Raw genomic sequence first — 18,980 nt, 5'->3', positions numbered from 1 at the left:
CTGCTCCCTGGGGGGCTCAGGGGTTGCAGGACCCCCATGCTCACCTGTCCAGGAGCTCCCAGTCCTCCCCGCCCCAGCGGTCCCGGAATTCCTCCGTGTTCATCCCTCCCACGCGGTCAAAGTCTGACTTGTAGATGCCGAAGAGGCCAAAACCATTCACCTCCCAGTAGCCTGGAGATGGGGGGAGCAACGAGGTGAGAGGTAGAGGGGACCCCCAAATGCCCACACCATCCCCTCTGCGCTCTCTCCAGCACCTGGGAGCCATGGGAATTCCCCATCCCAAGCCCTCTTCCCACTGCGAGTCCATCCGCTTCACTGCCACCTCCCAAAGGGGTGCTCTGGGTGACAGCCCAGTTTTGAGGGGCATCACACCCAGCATGCCTCGAGCACCCTTGGGCTTGAATCCCACCTTGCCCGAGCAAAGCAATCCCGTTCTCCCCCACATCCGAGCCCGGCTGTATCCAAACCCTGCACCGCAGCGCCCTTGGGTGGGCAGGGGATGTTTCCCGGCTGGAAAGGGGTCCTGGCTGAGGATCAACCCACCATTGGGCTCCCGGGGGGAGCTGCCACAGCTCAGCCTCATGACGATGGGCGCATAGGCCAGCTTCCCTTCCACACAGTGCTTCCGGATGCTGTCCAGGATGTTGGGTGGGAAATGGATGTGCAGGTCACAGAGGAACACGATGCTGTGCTCATCCTATGGGAGAGGTAGACACAGGTGGGGGGATCAAGGCACAACAGCCCCAGGAGACAAGCCACTGCCAGAGCTGGTCCCTGTCCCCGCTCACCTCCACCATGTCCACGCCGGCCTGGAGCCCAGCTGAGCGCTCGAAATTCCCAGTGCGCCGCAGGTACTGGAACCTGGGGAGAGAGGACAGGGCAGGTAGCACTGGGGACAGACAGAGACACAGCCGGGAGGGGGACAGGGACCACCAGCGTGGGGAGGGGGCCTTCTCAGTAAGGGCCAGGTGCTACAGCTCACACCAAGGGTCCCCCTGCAGAGTCACAGGCTCCTGAATCCCCAGCTCCCTGTGGATAACTAGTTTGAATGCCCAAAAACGAGGAGGAGAGAAGGAGCTGTGCGGGTGGGGAGGGAGCAGCAAGTTGTGTGAGCACCTGTCCCACCACGGGGTGCCCCGCAGACCCCCCGAGGCTGCAGGCCAGGACCCGTGCAGGGCGTTACCGGGGCAGCCGGGCGTCCTGCAGGGCCTTCTCCACATCCATGTCCTCACTGTCAAAGTCCACCAGGATGACGTTGAAGTTGGCGTCCCTCGTAGCCCCATAGAGGCCGGCCATGTCCGAGATGAACTGCTGGACCCACCGGGCTTGGTTCTTCACTGCCAGAGACACGGCCCTCAGGCTCACCGGGGTGGGGGGGGAGGGCTCCCAGAGCACCCCCTTCCCCAGGCAAACCCCGTCCTGCTGCCACCTACCCGGCACCACGAAGTGCACCATGACGTCCTGCCTCCAGCTGAGCCGCAGGGGCTGGCACAGGACAGGTTTTCCATAGAGGATACTCCAGGCACTGGGCTGGGGCTCGGTGGCCCCCAGGGCCAGCCTGTCGGGGTTGGCCTCGGCGCTGTCGTCCTGCTTGCCCTGGTGCAGGAGGACGTAGACGTACTCGGAGAGCCGCACCGTGCGCTGGCCCCGCTCCGACAGCTCCAGCTCCAGCAGGTACCGGTTGCCCCGGGCTGTATCCCGGCGCTTCTCCACATTGATGATCCTCAGGAGGGTGTAGATGCTACAGGGAAAGGAGAAACCATGAAATCCCCATCACCGTGAGCTCCGCTTCCCCTGATCCAGGACCCACCGCCCAGCCTGGCGGGGTGCAGGCTCAGCCCCCCAAACTCCTGCTGGCACCCCGCTCCCTCCCTACCCTCCGTTCTTCTCGTTGAGCCTCTCCATGTACTGGGCCACCACGTCCACCACCTCGCTCTCGCTCAGCTGCAGGTTGCCCGACACGTTGCAGCGCAGGTCGTTCCAGTCGGAGCGCAGCAGCTCGAAGTCCACGGAGCTGACGCTGAACGTCCGCTGCCAGTTGATGGAATCCTCCAGCCAGCCCTGCTGCAGTTCCCCCGCCTCATAGGAGTAGTCTGACACCTCTTCCTCCTCCTCCTCCTCCTCCTCCTGGCCCTTTCCCTCCTCCTGCTGTGACGCCGTTGTTTCCGACATCTTCAGAAAGGATGTCACCCGCGTCCCCTCGGAGCGCGCGGCCTCGGAGGAGTTGTAATCGGCGGTGGCCGCTGTCCTGCCCGGGGCAGGGGTTGTGTCTTCATGGGTCTCCCTGCTGAAGAGCCCCTCAGTCCCCAGGGCGAGGAGGCCGGGCAGTGCCCGCTGCTTGGGCAGCCGATCCCACCTCCTGCCGCCTTTCCGCCTGGCAGGGTCCCTCTCCTTGGAGATGGTGCTCAGGAGCCAGGGGCTCCGGTGGCCAGGGACGGCTCGGAGCTTGCCGAGGGGAATGGGATGCTTCTGAGGGGTCCTGGAGCGGAGATGGACTCTCTTCAGAGGCTTTGGGTGCAGGAAGATGCCGGGGAAGGCTGGCTCCTGGGCGGGGGCTTTGCGCTTCCTGGGCTGCAGCCGGGTCACATAGACCTTCTCCTGGGTTTTCTGGGGCTTCTTGTCCTCGCTGGGAGCCGCCGGCCTGCTGGGACCTGGTGTTTTGGCTTTGCCACCAAAGACAGGCAAGGAGAGGTGGGGCTGGAGGCTCAGGGCCCCGCCGTGCTTTGGAGACGCCGGCAGCCCCAGCTTATCCTCCTCGCCCTCGCCAGGCTCCTGGGGCAGCCAACGGAGCGCCCGTCCCGGGCCCTGTTCCGGCGTGGCATCCTCCTGGACACGGGGATCCTGGAGGGACACTGGTGGGCTGGATGTGCTCCACGGCCCCAGCTGCCCAGGGGTGCCCACTTCGGCCCGTGCCCGGCCCCGCTTCCGTCGGAAGCTGTAGTAGTCCAGGTCGTCTCCGTAATCCCCGGTGACCAGCAGGGGATCCTTCCCTTTGGCTCCGGGTGCCAGCCCAAAGCTCTGCTCCTTGGCCTCAGGAGGGGGGTCTGTGGGCTCAGGGCTGTCCACTCCTTCCTCCTCCTCATCCTCGAGGAAATCTGGGGAGTGAAGGCAGAGATAAACACCCTGCGGCCAAGACAAGGAGGCAGAGCTTGTTCCCAGCAGGAGAGGAACCTACGAGTGGCTGAGGTGAGGGAATAGAGCTGGGGGCACCAAGGGATGCCCACTGGGGCTACCAGGGGATGCCTGTTACCCTCCCCAAAACTCAGCCACATCTTGGCACCAATCCTACTTCATCTGGGAGCAAACCCAACCTGCCAGGGCTTTGCCAAGCTGTCAACTAACCAAGGCAGGCTCTGAACAGCCTCTGGTTTCTCCATGAGCACCCCTAGGCTCCACGGACATCCCCAGACTCCATGCTGGGTTCAGTCCCTGCTACCCACTGCCCAGGCCAACCCAGGAGACGGGGGTACACGGCTTCAGGGAGCAGGGAGAGCAAATCCCAACCAAGTGTCCTGCTTCCCACATCCCACGGTGCTCTGTGGCCAAGCCAGGCAGGATGCTCGGAGGGATGCTTAGAGGGATGCTTCTCCACACGGCCCTGCCCTCCTGGAGCCCCCAGCACCGCTGGATGATCCCGATGAGCCGCAGCTCCGAGCGGACGGGCTGCTGTGAGCTTGGCCTCGTGCCCGGCAATCCCACTGCCAGGGGTGGGGGGGTGACTCACTGTCGGGGCTGAGGAAGAGAAACGCTCGGTGCCGTGGATCCTCCTCCTCTTCATCCATCTTCATGTACTTATAGAACCCAAACCTGGGGACGGAGAGGGAAGGTAAAGGCCCGGCGGGAAGGGAGGAGCGCGCAGGGACGTGCAGGGATGAGCACGCCGGCTGCCAAGGGAGCTGGGGTTCCCAAATCCGGGAGCACTGCCAGCGCTCAAGCTGCTACGTGCCTGGGAGATGGGGAAAGAGCCAGCCTGGGGCAGCCCTTCCATGAGGGACAGGGCTTGGGGACACCCAGCTGAGGACGCATCATCTCAGTGCTGTTGACATCAGCCCCCTCCATGTACCACCCCGAAATTCCGGTCCAGAGCACCTACTTTTCCAGGTAGAGGGGTGACTCCCTGTAGAAGCACTTGTTCTCTGTCTCCATGTGAGTGAGGCGTGTGTAGTCGTTGGGGTACACGAACGAGAGGTAGACCTGGGGATGCAACCGTGCTGTGTCACCCCAAGTCAGGGACCCAAGGCCACCACCGTGGCCCCCCAACACCTCAAACACCCCACAGGGCTTTAACTCCAACCCTCTCAGGCCAGGCTGGGGAAGCTCAGCCCGGCCCTCCAGCGAGGAACACTTTCTCCTGGATTTTAAGCAGATGGAAACACCCCTGCCCTGGGCTCTGGTGTGTCCCCGTGGGAGTGTGACCCCATGCCCGCCGCAGGGAGACACTTACGAACTGCAGGCCCTGGTAGCGGGCAATGGGGAAATCCTTCACCACGTAGGTGGGGCTGTAGGCACAGGGCACCAGCACGTTCTCCACACGGGAGGCCTCAATGGCAGGGGCTGCGGAGAAGTGGGTGCAGCTCATTCCCAAGCCGGGCCCAAGCCACTCCAACGAGCCCCCCCCACGGAGCCCAGCAGACACCTCCACCCAGGAGATGGGCAGAGCGACGATCCAAACGCTCACGGCACCCAGGTCCTGCCTTTTTCCGCACCCAAGCCCCCCCCAGGAATCAGCAAGGATCCGTTCCCAGGCGCTTACTGAGGAAGAAGGTGTCCCTGGGGTCAGACTTGAGCATGTCGGCCCCGTGCTCATCCTGCTGGGCCTCCCAGAGGTGGCTCCCGCTGTGGCTGGCCAAGGTCTGCGGGATGTGCTCCACATGGTTCATCTTCAGGGACGACTCATCTGCAGGAGAGGGCAGGGGCTGAGCTCCAGGGGCGCACCAGGAGCATCCTCCACAGTGGCCCTTCATAATCTCTCCAGCGCTCCCACCTAGAGGGCTGGGAGCACTGTGGATTCCTCCTGCTCCCGGGGAAGCCGATGCTGCCCTCTCGCAGACCCTGTGACTAATCAGCCTAATGATTATTGCATCAGCTAATGAGGACAAGGGCACAGCCTGATCCCAGCCAGGCCACCCCGCTCCGATCACAGCAGCCCCGAAGACAAGGGAACACTCCGGGCTTTAACCCCCAAGGACACAAGGATTCAACCACGGATGTCCTTCCCTGCAGAGGTGCAGGTAACTGCAACACGAGCTGCTTTGCCTCCTCTCCAGGGACGAGGGTGCCATGTCACCCTTGGCCATCAACCGGCCCCCAGGCTCCCACGGGAGCTCACCCTGCTCCGGTCACCTCGGCCGTGCTCCGAGCTGCCTCCCACGGCTGCTCCCTTCCCAGGAAGCCCTGCCTGCTGCAGAGCCATGGGGAAGCAGGAGCCCCCTCCCTGAGCCCCAATTTCTCCTGCCTGGGGCAGGGAATGGCTTCCCAAACATGTCCCTATAGCTGGCTGAGGTTGGGCTGGAGCCCCTGGAAAAGTACGAAGGAAGGAACAAAGGAAGTAGGGAACGAAGGATGGAAGGAAGGAAGGAACTGTGCCTGCTGCTGGCAGCCCCCACACCACAGGGATGGGCTCCCCATGAGTGACCAGGCTTCACCCCAGGGTGCTGCTGGATTCAAAGGAACAGGGAAGCAGGAAAGAGAAGCGGAAAGAGCCAGCGCTGACAGACAGCGGCTGGAGAGGGGGATTTATCTGCATGTCATCCATCTCATGGGCACTTGCATCAGCACCACCAGCACCCCTCATCCCTCTTTTCCCCATGGACCCTGCCTGCCCCCTCCTCCTTATTGACACCTTCCAGAGTAGGAATGATGACCACTCGGAGTGCCGGGGCAGGACCCATCCATCAAGCCCTTTCCCGCTGCCAGGGCGAGGGCAGGAAGCAGAAGATCTATAGATTTAATTAAACCTTGCACCATCCATCCCCGATTACACGACGGCTCCTCATAACTCAGGGCCAGGCCCGGGAGCCAGCGGGATCTTGGCAGCTGGGATGAAGCTGGAGCAGTAGCAGGGCTGTGCTTCCATGGTGTGTTGCCTCCACATCCCATTTTTAGGAGTCTCAGCTTGCTTCCAGCATCCTCTACCCACCACAGCCCTTGCATCCCTCCTTACACTCAGCAAAAGCTTGGGGTGGGGGAGGTGAGATCTCCCTCCAGGATCCAATTTCCCAGGCTCCAGGCTCTGGTGCCATCTCTCCCAGCTTCCAGCACATCCAGCCCCTGGAAAGCTTGCTGGCTGTGGCTGCAGGAGGCACCTGGCCCTTACCTGTGTACAGAGAGATGTAGGAGGAGTCGATCACCTCAAACTTCAAGCTGGGGAGGAAAACTCGCCACTGGGAAAAAATAAAAGGAGATGGGGAATGAGCGGGAGGGTGGCGGGGGGGTCGGGATGCAGCTGCCCATCCCTGGCATGTCAGGATGGGCCCTCCCTGTCCACAGCTTTTAGACACTTCCCTGCAGAGGAGGAACAAGGGAGAGGACTGATCCTGCCCCATTGCCTGCCGTTACCCAAAGGGGTTTGGGATTAGCAGGAATCCCTGTGTGGGGGAAGGCTCCCGGGGACGGGATACAGGCTCATGTTGCTTCCCTCTGGGATTGCTACACGGCCACCCGAGGTCCCGCGGCCGAAGGACACCTCTCCTCACTCCAGTGCTTCATAAAGGCTTGATTGAAGAGGGTCTTCAGAGCTGACTGCCCTGATTTAACTCCAGCATTTTAAAAGCCAGTCTGGAGCCTTTGTCGGGACAAGCTCTTTAATACCCCCGGGGAGAGACACATCAGGGTCCTGCTTTTGTTGTGGATGTTGTTTGTTGTCTCTTTGTGCACAGCTGAGAGGTTTTTCTGCACGGCTGAAAGGCTTCGCTCCCTCCCTCCAGCAAAAACATCCCATCTCAAAAACATCTCCCCCATCTATTTGTTTTCCCCATTATTTGTTTTCCCCCCCTAAGAAATGCAGATCTTATCGGGATGGAGGAGATGGGGAGGAGGGAGGCAGCCAGCGAGGAAGGGGTGTTGTCGGCCTCCCCGATGCTTTGCTGGCACCGGTTTGACTCCAGTGATTAATGAGCTCTTGGGAGAAAAGAAACCTTTGCTAACGAGCCAACATCTTCCCCTCCCACCAGCCCCAACCCCTGACACACGCTCCAGGCTTTGCCAGGCCTGCGCTGCCAAGGCAGGCAAGCTCAGATTTGAAACTCATGGTATTCCCAAAGGGAAAAAAAAAACCAGGGACGTGCTCGATCATCTCGGCCACCTCTCCCACCGCTGACCCCGGGATGCAGCCAGCAAGGTGGGACCTGCCTGCTCCTCATCTCCTTGCCCACGAGAATGGGCTCAGCCCACAGGGACCTCCCCCCCCCCGCCAGCCCTCCTGCAGAGGCCAAGGACGAGGGAGAAGGGATGGGAATGGCCACACGACACTGGGAGTCCCGTCGCTGCTGGAGCCTGCAGCAAAGGGGCCGCTCCCTTGGCATCCGTGTTGGGACCACAGGAGAGGGACAGCAGGGTCCTCAGCTCCCACGAGCCCACCAGCAGGAAAGGAGAACAGCAGCCCATGTGTTCCAGCACAGGCTGGAATAGCCAGGGAAACAGTCAGCAACACTGCCTCTGGCAGCCACAGGAGGGGGAAATCGTGGCTTTGCTCCAGCATAAAGCACTTTAACGCACATCAGGAAAAGCCCTGGCACTGGCTCTTGACAGGATCAGTCCTGGAATGAGCCTGGCATGGGGGAATTTACTCACCCCAACTTCCACGTGGTCCGAGCCCCGGTCGTCCTGCTTGTGGAGCAGCTCAAAGTAGTAGCGCCGGGAGGACATGAGGCTGCAGGGGAGGGGACACAGAGGTCACATCCCCTCAGGGAGCCCTGCCAGAGGGGATATCCTGGGACACCCTCCCTGTCCTGCCCACAGGTGAGTGAACCTTCCTGGAGAGCTGAGGTGGGTCCCTGCTCCCCCATCCCACTGCTGAGGCGCTTTGGGAGATCAGGGGGGACATCAGGGGGACCCCTGTCTCCATCTTGTCACCTGCAGCCCCTGGCACCTTCAAACCATGGACTTGGGGTCCAGCCCAGCCCCCACGTGCCTTTTGGGAAGGGACCACAGCCAGGGGCTCCTCCCAGGGAGGAGCCAGTGCTCAGAGCCAGCAATCCCGTCTGCCCAATTCCATCCCCATGGGATGGGCAGCAGGAGCAGGGACACACTCACCGCAGGGGCTTGGAGACTTGGGAACTGAATTTGGTGAATTCTCCCGGCGCCGTCCACTCGGTGCCAAGCTGGGAAGGAAGGAGCAGCGTGAGAGCACCAGGACACCACCCCAAAGCCCACCAGCTTCCCATTGTAGGAGCCAACACCAGGAAAATCCAGGAACAAACATTAAATCTCTTATTCTGGGACATAAGCTGGTCTTTGGCAGCTCCAGCCAGGACAGGACCAAGGGGCAGATGGTCCTTTGGAAGCCAAACCAGGCCTGGGCAGGGGCAGGGAAGGGGCCAGGCTGAAATAGCCCGGCATTCCCTTTCGCCTGGAGCAGGGAAAGGCAGAGAGGTGACACCGACGGCACACACCTTGCCCACGAATGCAGCCAGCCGGGAATTGGAGGGACTGTCGTCAGAGCTGAGCCAGAACTCCGAGTTGTCATCCGATGCCACAGAAAACTGGAAATCCCCTGTGGAGAGCCAAGGAGAGGGTCGGCACGGAGGGACACAGGGACTCTGGTGGCATGGGCTCAGTCCCAGCGCCTCGTGGTGAGATGGGGAAACTGGGATGGATGGATGGATGGATGGATGGATGGATGGATGGATGGATGGATGGACAGAAGGGACGGAGCCACGCCTGATCCCACATGATGGCTCTGTCCTGGATGGGATCAGGGCTTCATCACCTCCCCTCAACACAACCAGGGAAAAGGGTCTTTGTTCCCAAAAAAACCTGGGAGCCACGGTTTGAGGACTGTCTCCAAAAGCCTTTCTGTCCTCACACGGCTCAAGAAGGAGGAAGGAGGCAGCTTTTCCACATCACTGCACGGGAGGAAAGGCCAAGCTCCACCACTCACCATCCTTGAAGGGGTGGATGTAGCCAAAAATCCTCAGCCCGTAGTTCTTCCACTTGGGTGACACCGCCAGCTTCTTCACCGTGGTGCGGGTCTGCAGAGGAGACAGGCAGGGAGCCATGGACACTCCATGCCTTGCTCCCACACCAGCCAGCCCACCTCCTCTGTGCCAGCCTGGGGTCCCTCCCACCTCCTGGCACAGAGGGGACGTGGAGGTCCCATCACCACCCTCCATCCCTGCTCTGCTTGGAATCACCGAACCACGCAAGCAAAGGCCTCGAGGACCGGTGGAGACCCAGCAGCAGCCAGGGAGGGACGGGTGGGCCCCCCCCTCCGACCCATCATCATCTGGCCTGGGACTCACGTGGGGAAAGAGCGGGAAATGGAGGTTCTTCCTCAGGTGCCTCACGGCTCCACCGCACCAGTCCTCGAAGACGTGCAAGTTTGCCTTCCCCTTGTACTGCGGGAAAAGAGAGGGAGGTGAGCAGGGGGTCCCTCCCCCTCCTCCAGCACCCCCTTGGCTGCTCCCTGTCCACCTACCTGCTCATTCCAGGGCAAAGCCTGCTTGGTCAGGTTGAGTTTGGGGTGGGTGGTGGCTCGGTCGGAATGTTGGCCTCTGGAAAACCAGCCATCCACATCCTGCCCATCGTTCTGCCAAGGAAGCAGGGGGAGAGGTGAGATGGGGGATCAGGGCCAGCCTGGCCGTGCTGCAGGATGTCTCCATACCATCTGTGGTGAGGCCCTGGCACGGGCTGCCCAGAGAATTTGTGGCTGCCCCATTCCTGGAAGTGTCCAAGGCCAGGCCGGATGGAGCAACCTGGTTTAGTGGAAGGTGTCCCTGCCCATAGCAGGGGGGTGGAACTGGATGGGCTTTAAAGTCCCTTCCAACCCAAACCATTCCGGGATTTTATGATCTTAACATCTCACTTTGGATGTTGAGCATGGCCAAACCAAGGCGAAACATTTCACAGCTCACAGCAAAGGAAAGCAGGTGGAGGCACAAAAATATTGGCAAGGTGTCCCAGGCAGCAGTTTCAAAATGCTCCAGCTCAGCTTGTTTCCCTTTCTCTGCCGAAACTTCTCCAAAACAGTGAGTTTTCTGTTCATCCAAAATGTTTGGCTGGTCTGAGGGGCTGCTGAAAATGGAGCATTTTGGACTCCATCTCCAAAAGAGCAGAGGTGATCTCTATGTCCTGAGCAGCGGAAGCAGGATGTCTCTCCACTCCCTCTCTTCCTTTAAAGGGGATTAGGTTAATCCCATTGCTTGTGTCTTGTAATTTAGAGGGATTAAGTGAGCATTCACCTACCCCCAGCTTGCTGAGAGGGTGACGGGTGGCAAGGAAGAGCCAGGCACTTCTGGAGCCCCTCCAGAGCATCCTCCTCTTCCTCAGCCCCGCCCAGAGCATCTTCTTCTCACTCAGCCCCCCCAGAGCATCCTCCTCTTCCTCAGCCAGGGAAATAATTAGCCAAGTGCCTAAACAAACTCATTAATGTCTCCGAGGAGGGAGCGGTGCCCTTGGAAAATGTTCCGAGGGAGGTTTTTGTGCCACACTCACTGGAAGGATTCGCCCTCCTCCCAGGAAAAGCTGAGATGTGATTCTTGCTGTTCCCTCCATCCTCACCTCCTCCAGGCACCTCGGGCTCCCCCTTTGTCCCTCTGTCCCCCATTTCTGAGGAGCAGCAGCTCAGCAGCATTGGGATGGGGCAGGGGACACCCCATGGCTTTCCCCTCCCACCATCCCACCTGGCTGCCCTACTCTGAGGCCTTTAGGTGACAGCTGGTCGGGCAGGGGCTTGGTGACACGTTGGGGGATGGACAGCAGGGTGTCTTCATGGCTACAATTCCAAGTGCCTCCTGGGCTGTAGGCAAGGAGAGATCCCCCCTCCAGCCTCTGCTTGGAAGCTCCACTTGGGGTATACTGGGCGCAGTCCGGGGGTCCCCAGTCCAGGATAGGGGTTGGCAGGATGGAGCAGAGGACACAGGAGAAGGTGGTTTTGCCCAGCAAAGCTGGAATTGCAGAGCAGACAAAGCCAGACCCTTCTCAGGAGAGCCTAGTGACAGGGCAAAGGCACGTGGAGCAGGGTGTGGGATGGTGGGATATCCCACCCAGTTCAGTGGGATACTGGGGGGTTTTATCCACCGTGAGGGCTGAGGGGCAGAACCAGAGGCTGTACCCTCCCAGTCCTCGGATCCCCTCAGCTGGACAAGGCTTGGAGCACTCTGCTCTCGGACCGGTGACCTCCACATTCCCATTCCCACCCCGTGCTCCACTCCCTGTTACCATCGGATCATCCTCACGGCTCTCGCTGGAATCCTCGGTTTTCCTGCGCCGCACCGGGGCTGCCGCCGGCCTCCTGCCAGGATCCGTCACCTCCCCCGGCCTCTCGCTATCTGGGTGGGAGCAGAGGAGGGGTCAGAGCACGGCCCCCCACCCCAGCACCGCTCCTCTCTCGGGGACACCCCTCTCCCTGTCCCCGGGAAGGGCAGGCGCTGGCACCGCCCGCTGCTCCCAGGGGACCGGGACACGGAAAAGGGGGTGACACTGGGGGGTTCTGGCTGCGATTCTCCTCATTACATTTGTACTAAGCAGCTTTGCAGCAGCTCAGCAGCAGCAGGATTAATTACACTCCCCGCAGCTCCTGGTCCTTTTACGTTAAGAGATGCCGGGATAAGCTCCCGAGGGTCTCACTCCCCATCCATCCTCAGGGATGCATCCCAGCTCCCTGCCCCTCCAGCTCCCAGCTCTCCTGCAGCATCCCACAGCTCTGCCCAGAGCACACCGGCCCCAAACCCCCAGACATCATCCCCCCAAACCACCTTCCCCCCCAGCACCGCGTTAACACCGAGCCCTCGCTCCCAGCCCCGGTGGCTTTGTCACCGTGCTGATTATCCCCAACCTCTGACCGCCCTCTGCAGCTCCCGCCCCTTTTCCTCGGGCAGGGAATTTTAAACCACTCCCCTCCCCCCAAAAGAATGGTGCAGACTTGGAAAAGACATTAGTTATTTGGGGGGGGGGGCCCAGAACCCGGTGGGACGGAGGGAGTCGGCAGCTCAACCAGCGCTGCCGCTGCCGGCGCACGGCTCGGCCCCACAGTTCAACCCGCAAGAGAGGGAAGCTCCAGGCAATGCTCGGAGAGGTGGCTGTCCCAAAGCCACCACCACAAGCACCTGTGAGCCCCCCCAAAACCCAGCCACCCCCATATGGCAATGAGGGCGAGCCCCAGATGCACCGAGCAGTGACCCCCGGCCATGGGCATCGCAGAAAAGGGGTCACCGACCCCCTCCCAAGGGTCTGGTGCGGCGTCCCCATCCCTCCACACCCTCCTTCCCCCCCATCAGCAAGTCGTGAGGCCTCCCACCTCTCAGACTGGAACAGCCTCAGCAGCTGCCAGAGCCGAAGAGGGGCTCGGAATGCCCGGAGCCCCCCACCACACGCCTCCCACGCCATTAGTATTCCAGTGGCTGCACAGCCAGCGTCTCCTTGGAGATGGCAGCACAAATCCCATCCCCACGGCAGGGACAGGAAATTAAGCTCTAAAGCCCCTTCTTCTGCTCTCGGCCATTCTTCAGCCGCTGGCAGCCCCGACCGGCTCCTGGCAGCTCCCCCGACCGCTCCCTCCCCTCGCCCAGCTCCATCCCTGCATCCTTCCTCCCTCCCTCTGCGAGGAGGGTGATGGGGAGCAGGCAGGAACTGGAGCCAGCACTCATCTCCTCCACTCCCAGACTCCCCATCACTCCTAGGATGCTCCTGCCGGCACAGGCAGTGGAATTAAAGCCGATCCCTCGCTGTGCCGAGGCTGCAGACGCTGCTGCTCCACAGACATCATTCCCCCCATGCTGCTCTGTGGATTAATCACGGCCACGAGGAGCTCAACGCTCCCAAGGGACCTGCCCGGGGATGGGATGCAGCCCTGGCTCTGTGGTACCCACACAGGGAATCTCTCCCAGCCTTGGAGAAGATAAGCCTGTCTCCCGTGGGATTTGCCAGCTCGGCATCATCAGTTTGGTGCCGCAGACAAACCCCCTGGGGCCAGGTGAGCCAACCTGAGCCAGCACCATCCCTGGCTGCATCCACAGGGATGCCTGGATGTGGCCACCCCGCTTCGTTCTCCTCCAGGCACCGTGCGAGGACTGGGCCCAGCTGCAAGGCACTGGAGGAGAGAACTGGGGGAAGATTGTTGGATATAAACTAGAGCAAAGGGAGGAAAAGCCATGAGGTAATCCAGGCTGGGCAGGCTCAACCTTGGAGCTCCCAGGACCCAAAGCCACAAGCCCCCTGCTCAGCCCCCGTCCCTTCCGAGGGGCTCCCACCTCCCAGGAGGAGCGAAAGCACCAGCAAAGCCCCTGGAAAAGCTTCCAGGCTTTCATGCCAACCTTCGTTCCCTGGCAATTTAAGCATCAAAGAGGAAAGTGAAGGGCGGCCTGAGCCAAACACGCAACTGCTGGTCAGGCTGTGGGGAACTGGGAACCAGGGAACCAGTGCCATTGGGATAAGGGGTGGGGAAGGGCAGCACCTTGTGCCAACGAGCTCCCAAAAAACCAGAGTCCCTTTGGTCTGAACCACAGCCCTGCAGAAGGAGTGGGCCGGGGGAGGAGAAGAGGAGGAAGAAGGCAAGGAACTGGAAGTGTTCCAGTTCCTCCCAGAATCCTCACAGCCCATGAGCCATACCCAGCATCCCACAGGAATGCACAGGAGCATTGCTGCATCCATTCCCTCGGCCAGGCTCCCTCAGGGACTAGAAAGGACAGGTGAGGGACGGGGGAAGATCTGAGGATGAGCAGGGACCCACTGGCTGCAGGATGGAGATGCTCAGGGAGAGAATGGAAGCACTAAAAGCTCTTCCCTGGAGCGACGCTGAAGCTTTGGGAGCAGCAAGGAGGGGGCAGGAGGCACAGACCATCGCACGAACCATCTCTGAGTCACAGCAGCCTCCAGACAGGGAGCCAGGGCCAGGATGCTCATCCTTGGGATGAGGCCACGGGTGCGAGGGACCCACACGGGAGATGCCTCCCAGGGCAGAAGCAACTCCCCGTTACCGCAGCCCCATAACCCGGCTCCAAACCGCCTGTGCTGCACCGGGAAGCACAGAGAGCCTTTCACACCCCACTCCTGCCTCCCACCTCCTCCTCCTCCCCAGCCTGGAACACAGCCCCTTTCTTCCATCGGCTTTCAGAGCCGGGGTTTCTCCTGGCCCCTTTCCGAGCCCTGCGACGGGGAGCGAGGTGACATTTGCACCCAGACACAGCTGCAGCAGAGGTGGTAGAAGTGGCAGCACCTTTGGGGAACCCACAGGTTTCATTCCCAAATTTTTCCGGCACAGACACAGCCTCCTAACTAGATATTAAGTGATTATAATTAGCCAGCAAGGAATCAATATCACAAACCCCCCTTCCAGTGCCACAAAAACACGGTGCTGCCCACCGGGAAAAAATCCTGGAGCTGCCAGCAGTGCTGCCCGCTCCATGACAGCCCTCTCAGCTGGAGCAATGGAAATTCATGTGGAATTGCTCTGGCTGGCAAAGGAACTGCCATAAGACCCCTCAGGCTGACAAACACCCACTAGGAGAGGTGGCCCTGACACTTCCACGCTTGGCTCAGTGTCCCAAATCCCTCCTGGGCATTGAAAGCCCCCAGATCTCCCCCATTTCCTTCACTGTGCATCCAGTGCCTTCCAGTGCCCATCTCCTCCAGCCCCAAAGTGAGCTGGAGCAACTTCCACAGGACCCTGCCCCCTCCCAGCAACAGGGATGATGCTCACTCACAGCCCTGAGCACAAAGATTTTCCTTCCCGGGATGCAACCTCTGGAGAAGGTCACTGTGAAATGCTGGGAATTTTAGGGTGCGTTTCATCCCAACAACATTCCAGCCTCCAAGCTCTGCGTTGCCTGTGGGGTCGCCATCCCACTTCCAGCTTTCCAGCCTGTTCCAGCCAGCACCTGGTTTATCTCCACCAGCCCCAGGGGCTTCTAACCTGGCACTGGGACCCTGTGGCAAGGCAGGTCCAGCCAGGGAAAACAGCCTTTCCCAACAGGGATAGGAGAGTGGGGCAATGCCAGGAGAAAGGAAAGCAGCTGCCTCACAAACCCCGCTGCCCTTCCTCTTCAAAGGGCACTTCTCATCCTCTTCCTTCCCTACCTGCTCCCAGCATCCCAGACCAAAGGAATGAACCCCACGGTGCATTGCGGCGCTCCAAACTCCCAATTAAAATCAAAGGATCTGCCAAGACAGATTCCAAAGGGACACATTTTCCCCCCACAGCTCAGGGAGACACGTCTGAGTGTCATCCCAAACCTTCTCCCTCTCTCTTTCCCTGTGTGTGGCACCCCCAAGAACAGGTCCCTTGAGGACAGGGCACAGAACATCCATCCCATCACTGCCTGGGGATCAGGAGTTTTGGGAGCCCTCTGGACCACGGCAGAGGGGTATCCCTGTTCCCACTTGCCCGCCCCAGATCATGCCACATCCAGCAGGCAGACAGAGGCCTGGCTGGGTTTTCCACCCCAGACAGCCCCGTTTCATCCATGAACTGGCTCCAGCACCCCCAGCACCCATCCTATGCTCCCTCAATCCAAAAATCCTCCCAAAACCCAGCTCCAGCACCGCCAACACCCACCCCCCCTTGCTGAATCCCAGCCCCACACCCCCACACTAAGAGCCGCTTTAGGGTTTCGTTATAATTTTTTCCCTCTTCTGTTTTGTGGGGTTTTTTTCCAATCCTTTTTTCTCCCCTTTCCACCTGGTGCACCAGCGTTTCCACCCCATTGGCTCCGAGCGGGTTTCCAGCCGGGAGAACACCATAATGGCCTCATTATTTCCGATGAGGAATCTGTGTGTTCAATTAGGCAGAGGAGGGTAATTATCTACTTGGAGAAGATCAGGGAAGGAGGGGGGTGCTTGAGCAGGGACCAGCACAGCTCCCAGCTGAGCCCCTGGATGCTCCAGCTCCACGTGTCACCGCCAGCTGGGCTGAGGGGACACGGAGACCCCCGGGATAATCCCCCCAGTGCCTTCGTTGTGCTCCCAACCCCACTTGGCTGGATCTTCCCCCACTTTACACCCCCCAGAGCCACCCAAAAGCCTCGTGCCCCGCACCTGCAGCCTCCAGAGCGTCCAGCTGCTCGCTGACACTCAGTTTAATGAGTAATTAACCTTTTTCCTTCGTAATTAACCAGGCAGCACCCCTGGCACAGACAAACCCTGGCTCACAGTGGCCAAATCCAAAAGTCATCTCCAAACTCCTTTTGGTGCACAGACCCTTGGGGTGATGCTCTCCCCCAAAACTCACCCTTAAACCCTCGCACCAAGCTTTCTCTGGTTTTTTTCCCCCCCTCAGTTATATTTGTTATTCCTCCTTTTTTTTTTCCACTCCATTTGACATTTTTCCAACTAAACCACTCCCTGGCTCTCCCTCCCCAGCAGCAGCAGAAGGATGAGGGTCCCTCTGTGCATGGCCAAACCCTTCCCCAGCCTCCACTTGACCCCTTTCCATCACCTCGTGTCCAAAGAGGCTCAGTGGGACCAGAACTCTGGCTTGGCCACACCTTCACCCGGGTTTCAGGCGCCCACTGGAAAATCCCAGTGCAAGGAGCAGCATCTCCCTGGAGTCCTATCTCGGACAGCTGGGTCCAGCCCTGGTCCAGCCACCTCTCCACACCCCAGCTAGGGAAGGTGCCCATGTTTCCCATGGCACATGGCAGCCCAGAGTCATCACCAGGCCCGTGGCAAACGCTGCTGGAGCACCTGGCATTTCCCAAGCCAGGATCCCCCTGTGCCATCCCCATCCTATGGGCACCTTGCCATCTCCCTCCCCATCTCCCACAGACCCTGCTCTCCCCCAGAGCCCAGCGCCCCGTGAGCCAGAGCTGGGGCCGGGCATCTCCTCGCTTCCACAGCAAACCCTGTGGCTTCCCCTTGGAGCATCCCGAGGGGCCGGCTGGGATGCAGGACACGTAGGGAAGAAGTGGGGAGAGCAAGGATAGGCACCTGCCAGGTTCAGCACCTGCAGACACCCCGGCACACGGCATTGCTGTGCATCCTCCCAGCAGGAAGAGCCCGGCTCACCCTCGTGCCGCTGCACCCCGACATCCGGAGGGACCCCAATCCATGGTATTCCCAGCCAGCCATCCACAGGGATGGCAATCCCACGCCATTTCCCCCCCACCCACCCGAGGCTGCTGATCCCGACAAGAGGCCAGACACGTCCCTTCCAAACACTGGAATAACGGCGGGGACATGGGATAACCACAGGGACACGGGGTAGCAGCTTGGGGACAGCCGTGGGACACGGGGCAGCCCCTCTGGATAACTGGGAACACAGAGCAGTGGCTCGGAGATAACGGGAACAGAGGGCAGCCCCTAGGGACAAGCCCTCGGGCACAGCCGCAGGGATAACAGCGGGAACACGGGTCTGGGGTAACGGGATAACCCCTCGGGGACAGCCGCGGGCACACGGGGCACACTCTGCCCCTTTCCCACCAAGGAGGACCCCGCGGGGAGCCGGGACCCGGCAGCCGCCGGTGCCCCCCCTCCCTCGGAGGCGACGTTCAGCCGCCTCATTTCCTGCCTCGCTCATTCGCATTATCCCGATTTTACCACAAAGGCCCAAAAATTTGCAGGATCATCCTGCTGCTCCGGTCGGAAACTTTGGGTTTTCCAGCCGAGAGGCTTCGCCAGCCCCCGGGGGCCGCTCCGACCCACTCGGGAAAACCTTTTCCTCCCTCAATGGCCACTAAATCCCGTTTCCTTCCCATTTTTTTAGGGGAAAACGGGCTGGGCGAGGTCAGCCCCACCAGGAACGCTACGGCTTAAGTTTCGCCCGGCAAATATTCCCTGCCGCTTTGTGCTCCCCGAGCAGCCCCCGGGGGTCTGCGAAGGGAAAACCGGGAGCAATTGGGCACGAAGCCGAACCGTGGGGCACCTGCCCCTCCGGCTCATCCCTGCGGAGCATCCCGGAATCCATCCCGGCGCTGGCCAAGGGCGGGAGGAGGAGGGAATTTTTTTTCTCTTTTTTTTTTTACAGTAGAGAAGCACCGGCTGAAAAAGTGTTGGGATGGGATGGGGAGGGTTGGAAAGGAATGGGAACGTTGGGAAGGAAGGGATTACCCCTTCCAGCAGCGACGAGCGGCTATAAATGGCCTCTTTGTCATCGCAGCCAAGGCAGCGGGTGGAAAAATGAGGACGGAGCCGCTCGAGGGGGGACAATGAACCCCCCGGCCTGTTTGGGGGCCCTCCTGGGTCTCCCCTTCTCCCGAGGGTGCAATGCCGGGGCTCGGAGCCCACGGAGGGGTCCCGCTCACCCCAAACCCACCCGGGTGATGCGGGACATTAAGGCAGCGCTGGGAACGGGGCGTCCCAGTCTTGATGGGGTGCTCTGGGAGCCCGGCGAGGCGGGGGATCCCACCAGCCTTTGGGGAGGGCCCCCAAACCCCAAGAGCTCTGTGAGCTCAGTGTGCTGGGGGACCCTCACCACCCCTTGGGGACCTCCGAGCCCAAAGTGCTCTGAGAGCCCAGTGTGGCTGGGGGCACCCACCGCCCCTTGGGGACCCCCGAGCATCCCCCCCGAGGCCCCGCTCCGAGAGCCCCCCGGGGCGCGGGGACCCTCCCGTTACCTCTGCCGTAGGCGAAAGGGAGGCGCAGGGCGCGGCCCTGGCGCACCAGGCTGATGTGCAGGTAGGTGAACCAGGCGGCCGAGGTGAGCAGCGCCAGCAGCAGCAGCAGCTTCAGCTGCTTGCGGAGCTTCTTCACCGGGAGCCGCGGCATCCTGCCGCCCGCATCGCCCCCGCCGCCGCCGCCGCCGGGCTAACCCCGGCCCATGGGGACCCCCCCCGCCCGCCCAGCGCACGCGCTCCGGGCGGGCCGCGGGGCGGCTGCGGCTGCCGGGG

General features: G+C 61.0%; 1 protein-coding gene across 1 annotated transcript in view; it reads right to left on the bottom strand.

Annotated features, from left to right (window-relative positions):
- Window positions 1-18,866, bottom strand: part of B4GALNT4 (beta-1,4-N-acetyl-galactosaminyltransferase 4) — a 19,759-nt gene extending 893 nt beyond the window's left edge. Inside the window, exons 1-19 of the mRNA XM_027696457.1 lie at window positions 18,708-18,866; window positions 11,380-11,489; window positions 9,638-9,748; window positions 9,462-9,557; window positions 9,101-9,191; window positions 8,613-8,713; window positions 8,254-8,321; window positions 7,792-7,870; window positions 6,317-6,383; window positions 4,754-4,897; window positions 4,445-4,554; window positions 4,094-4,194; window positions 3,725-3,807; window positions 1,877-3,095; window positions 1,434-1,741; window positions 1,184-1,337; window positions 789-861; window positions 544-697; window positions 45-171 (exon numbers count right to left, since the gene is read on the bottom strand). Coding sequence (XP_027552258.1) covers window positions 45-171; window positions 544-697; window positions 789-861; window positions 1,184-1,337; window positions 1,434-1,741; window positions 1,877-3,095; window positions 3,725-3,807; window positions 4,094-4,194; window positions 4,445-4,554; window positions 4,754-4,897; window positions 6,317-6,383; window positions 7,792-7,870; window positions 8,254-8,321; window positions 8,613-8,713; window positions 9,101-9,191; window positions 9,462-9,557; window positions 9,638-9,748; window positions 11,380-11,489; window positions 18,708-18,858 — 3,347 coding nt within the window. The 5' untranslated portion in view covers window positions 18,859-18,866. The remainder of the gene's footprint in view (window positions 1-44; window positions 172-543; window positions 698-788; window positions 862-1,183; window positions 1,338-1,433; window positions 1,742-1,876; window positions 3,096-3,724; window positions 3,808-4,093; window positions 4,195-4,444; window positions 4,555-4,753; window positions 4,898-6,316; window positions 6,384-7,791; window positions 7,871-8,253; window positions 8,322-8,612; window positions 8,714-9,100; window positions 9,192-9,461; window positions 9,558-9,637; window positions 9,749-11,379; window positions 11,490-18,707) is intronic.
- Window positions 18,867-18,980: the final 114 nt, after the last annotated feature.

Source organism: Neopelma chrysocephalum, unplaced genomic scaffold (assembly GCF_003984885.1).
Source record: "Neopelma chrysocephalum unplaced genomic scaffold, ASM398488v2 Primary Assembly neopelma1_106b, whole genome shotgun sequence".
Lineage (NCBI taxonomy): Eukaryota > Metazoa > Chordata > Aves > Passeriformes > Pipridae > Neopelma > Neopelma chrysocephalum.
This window is presented reverse-complemented; position numbering and strand designations above follow the sequence as displayed.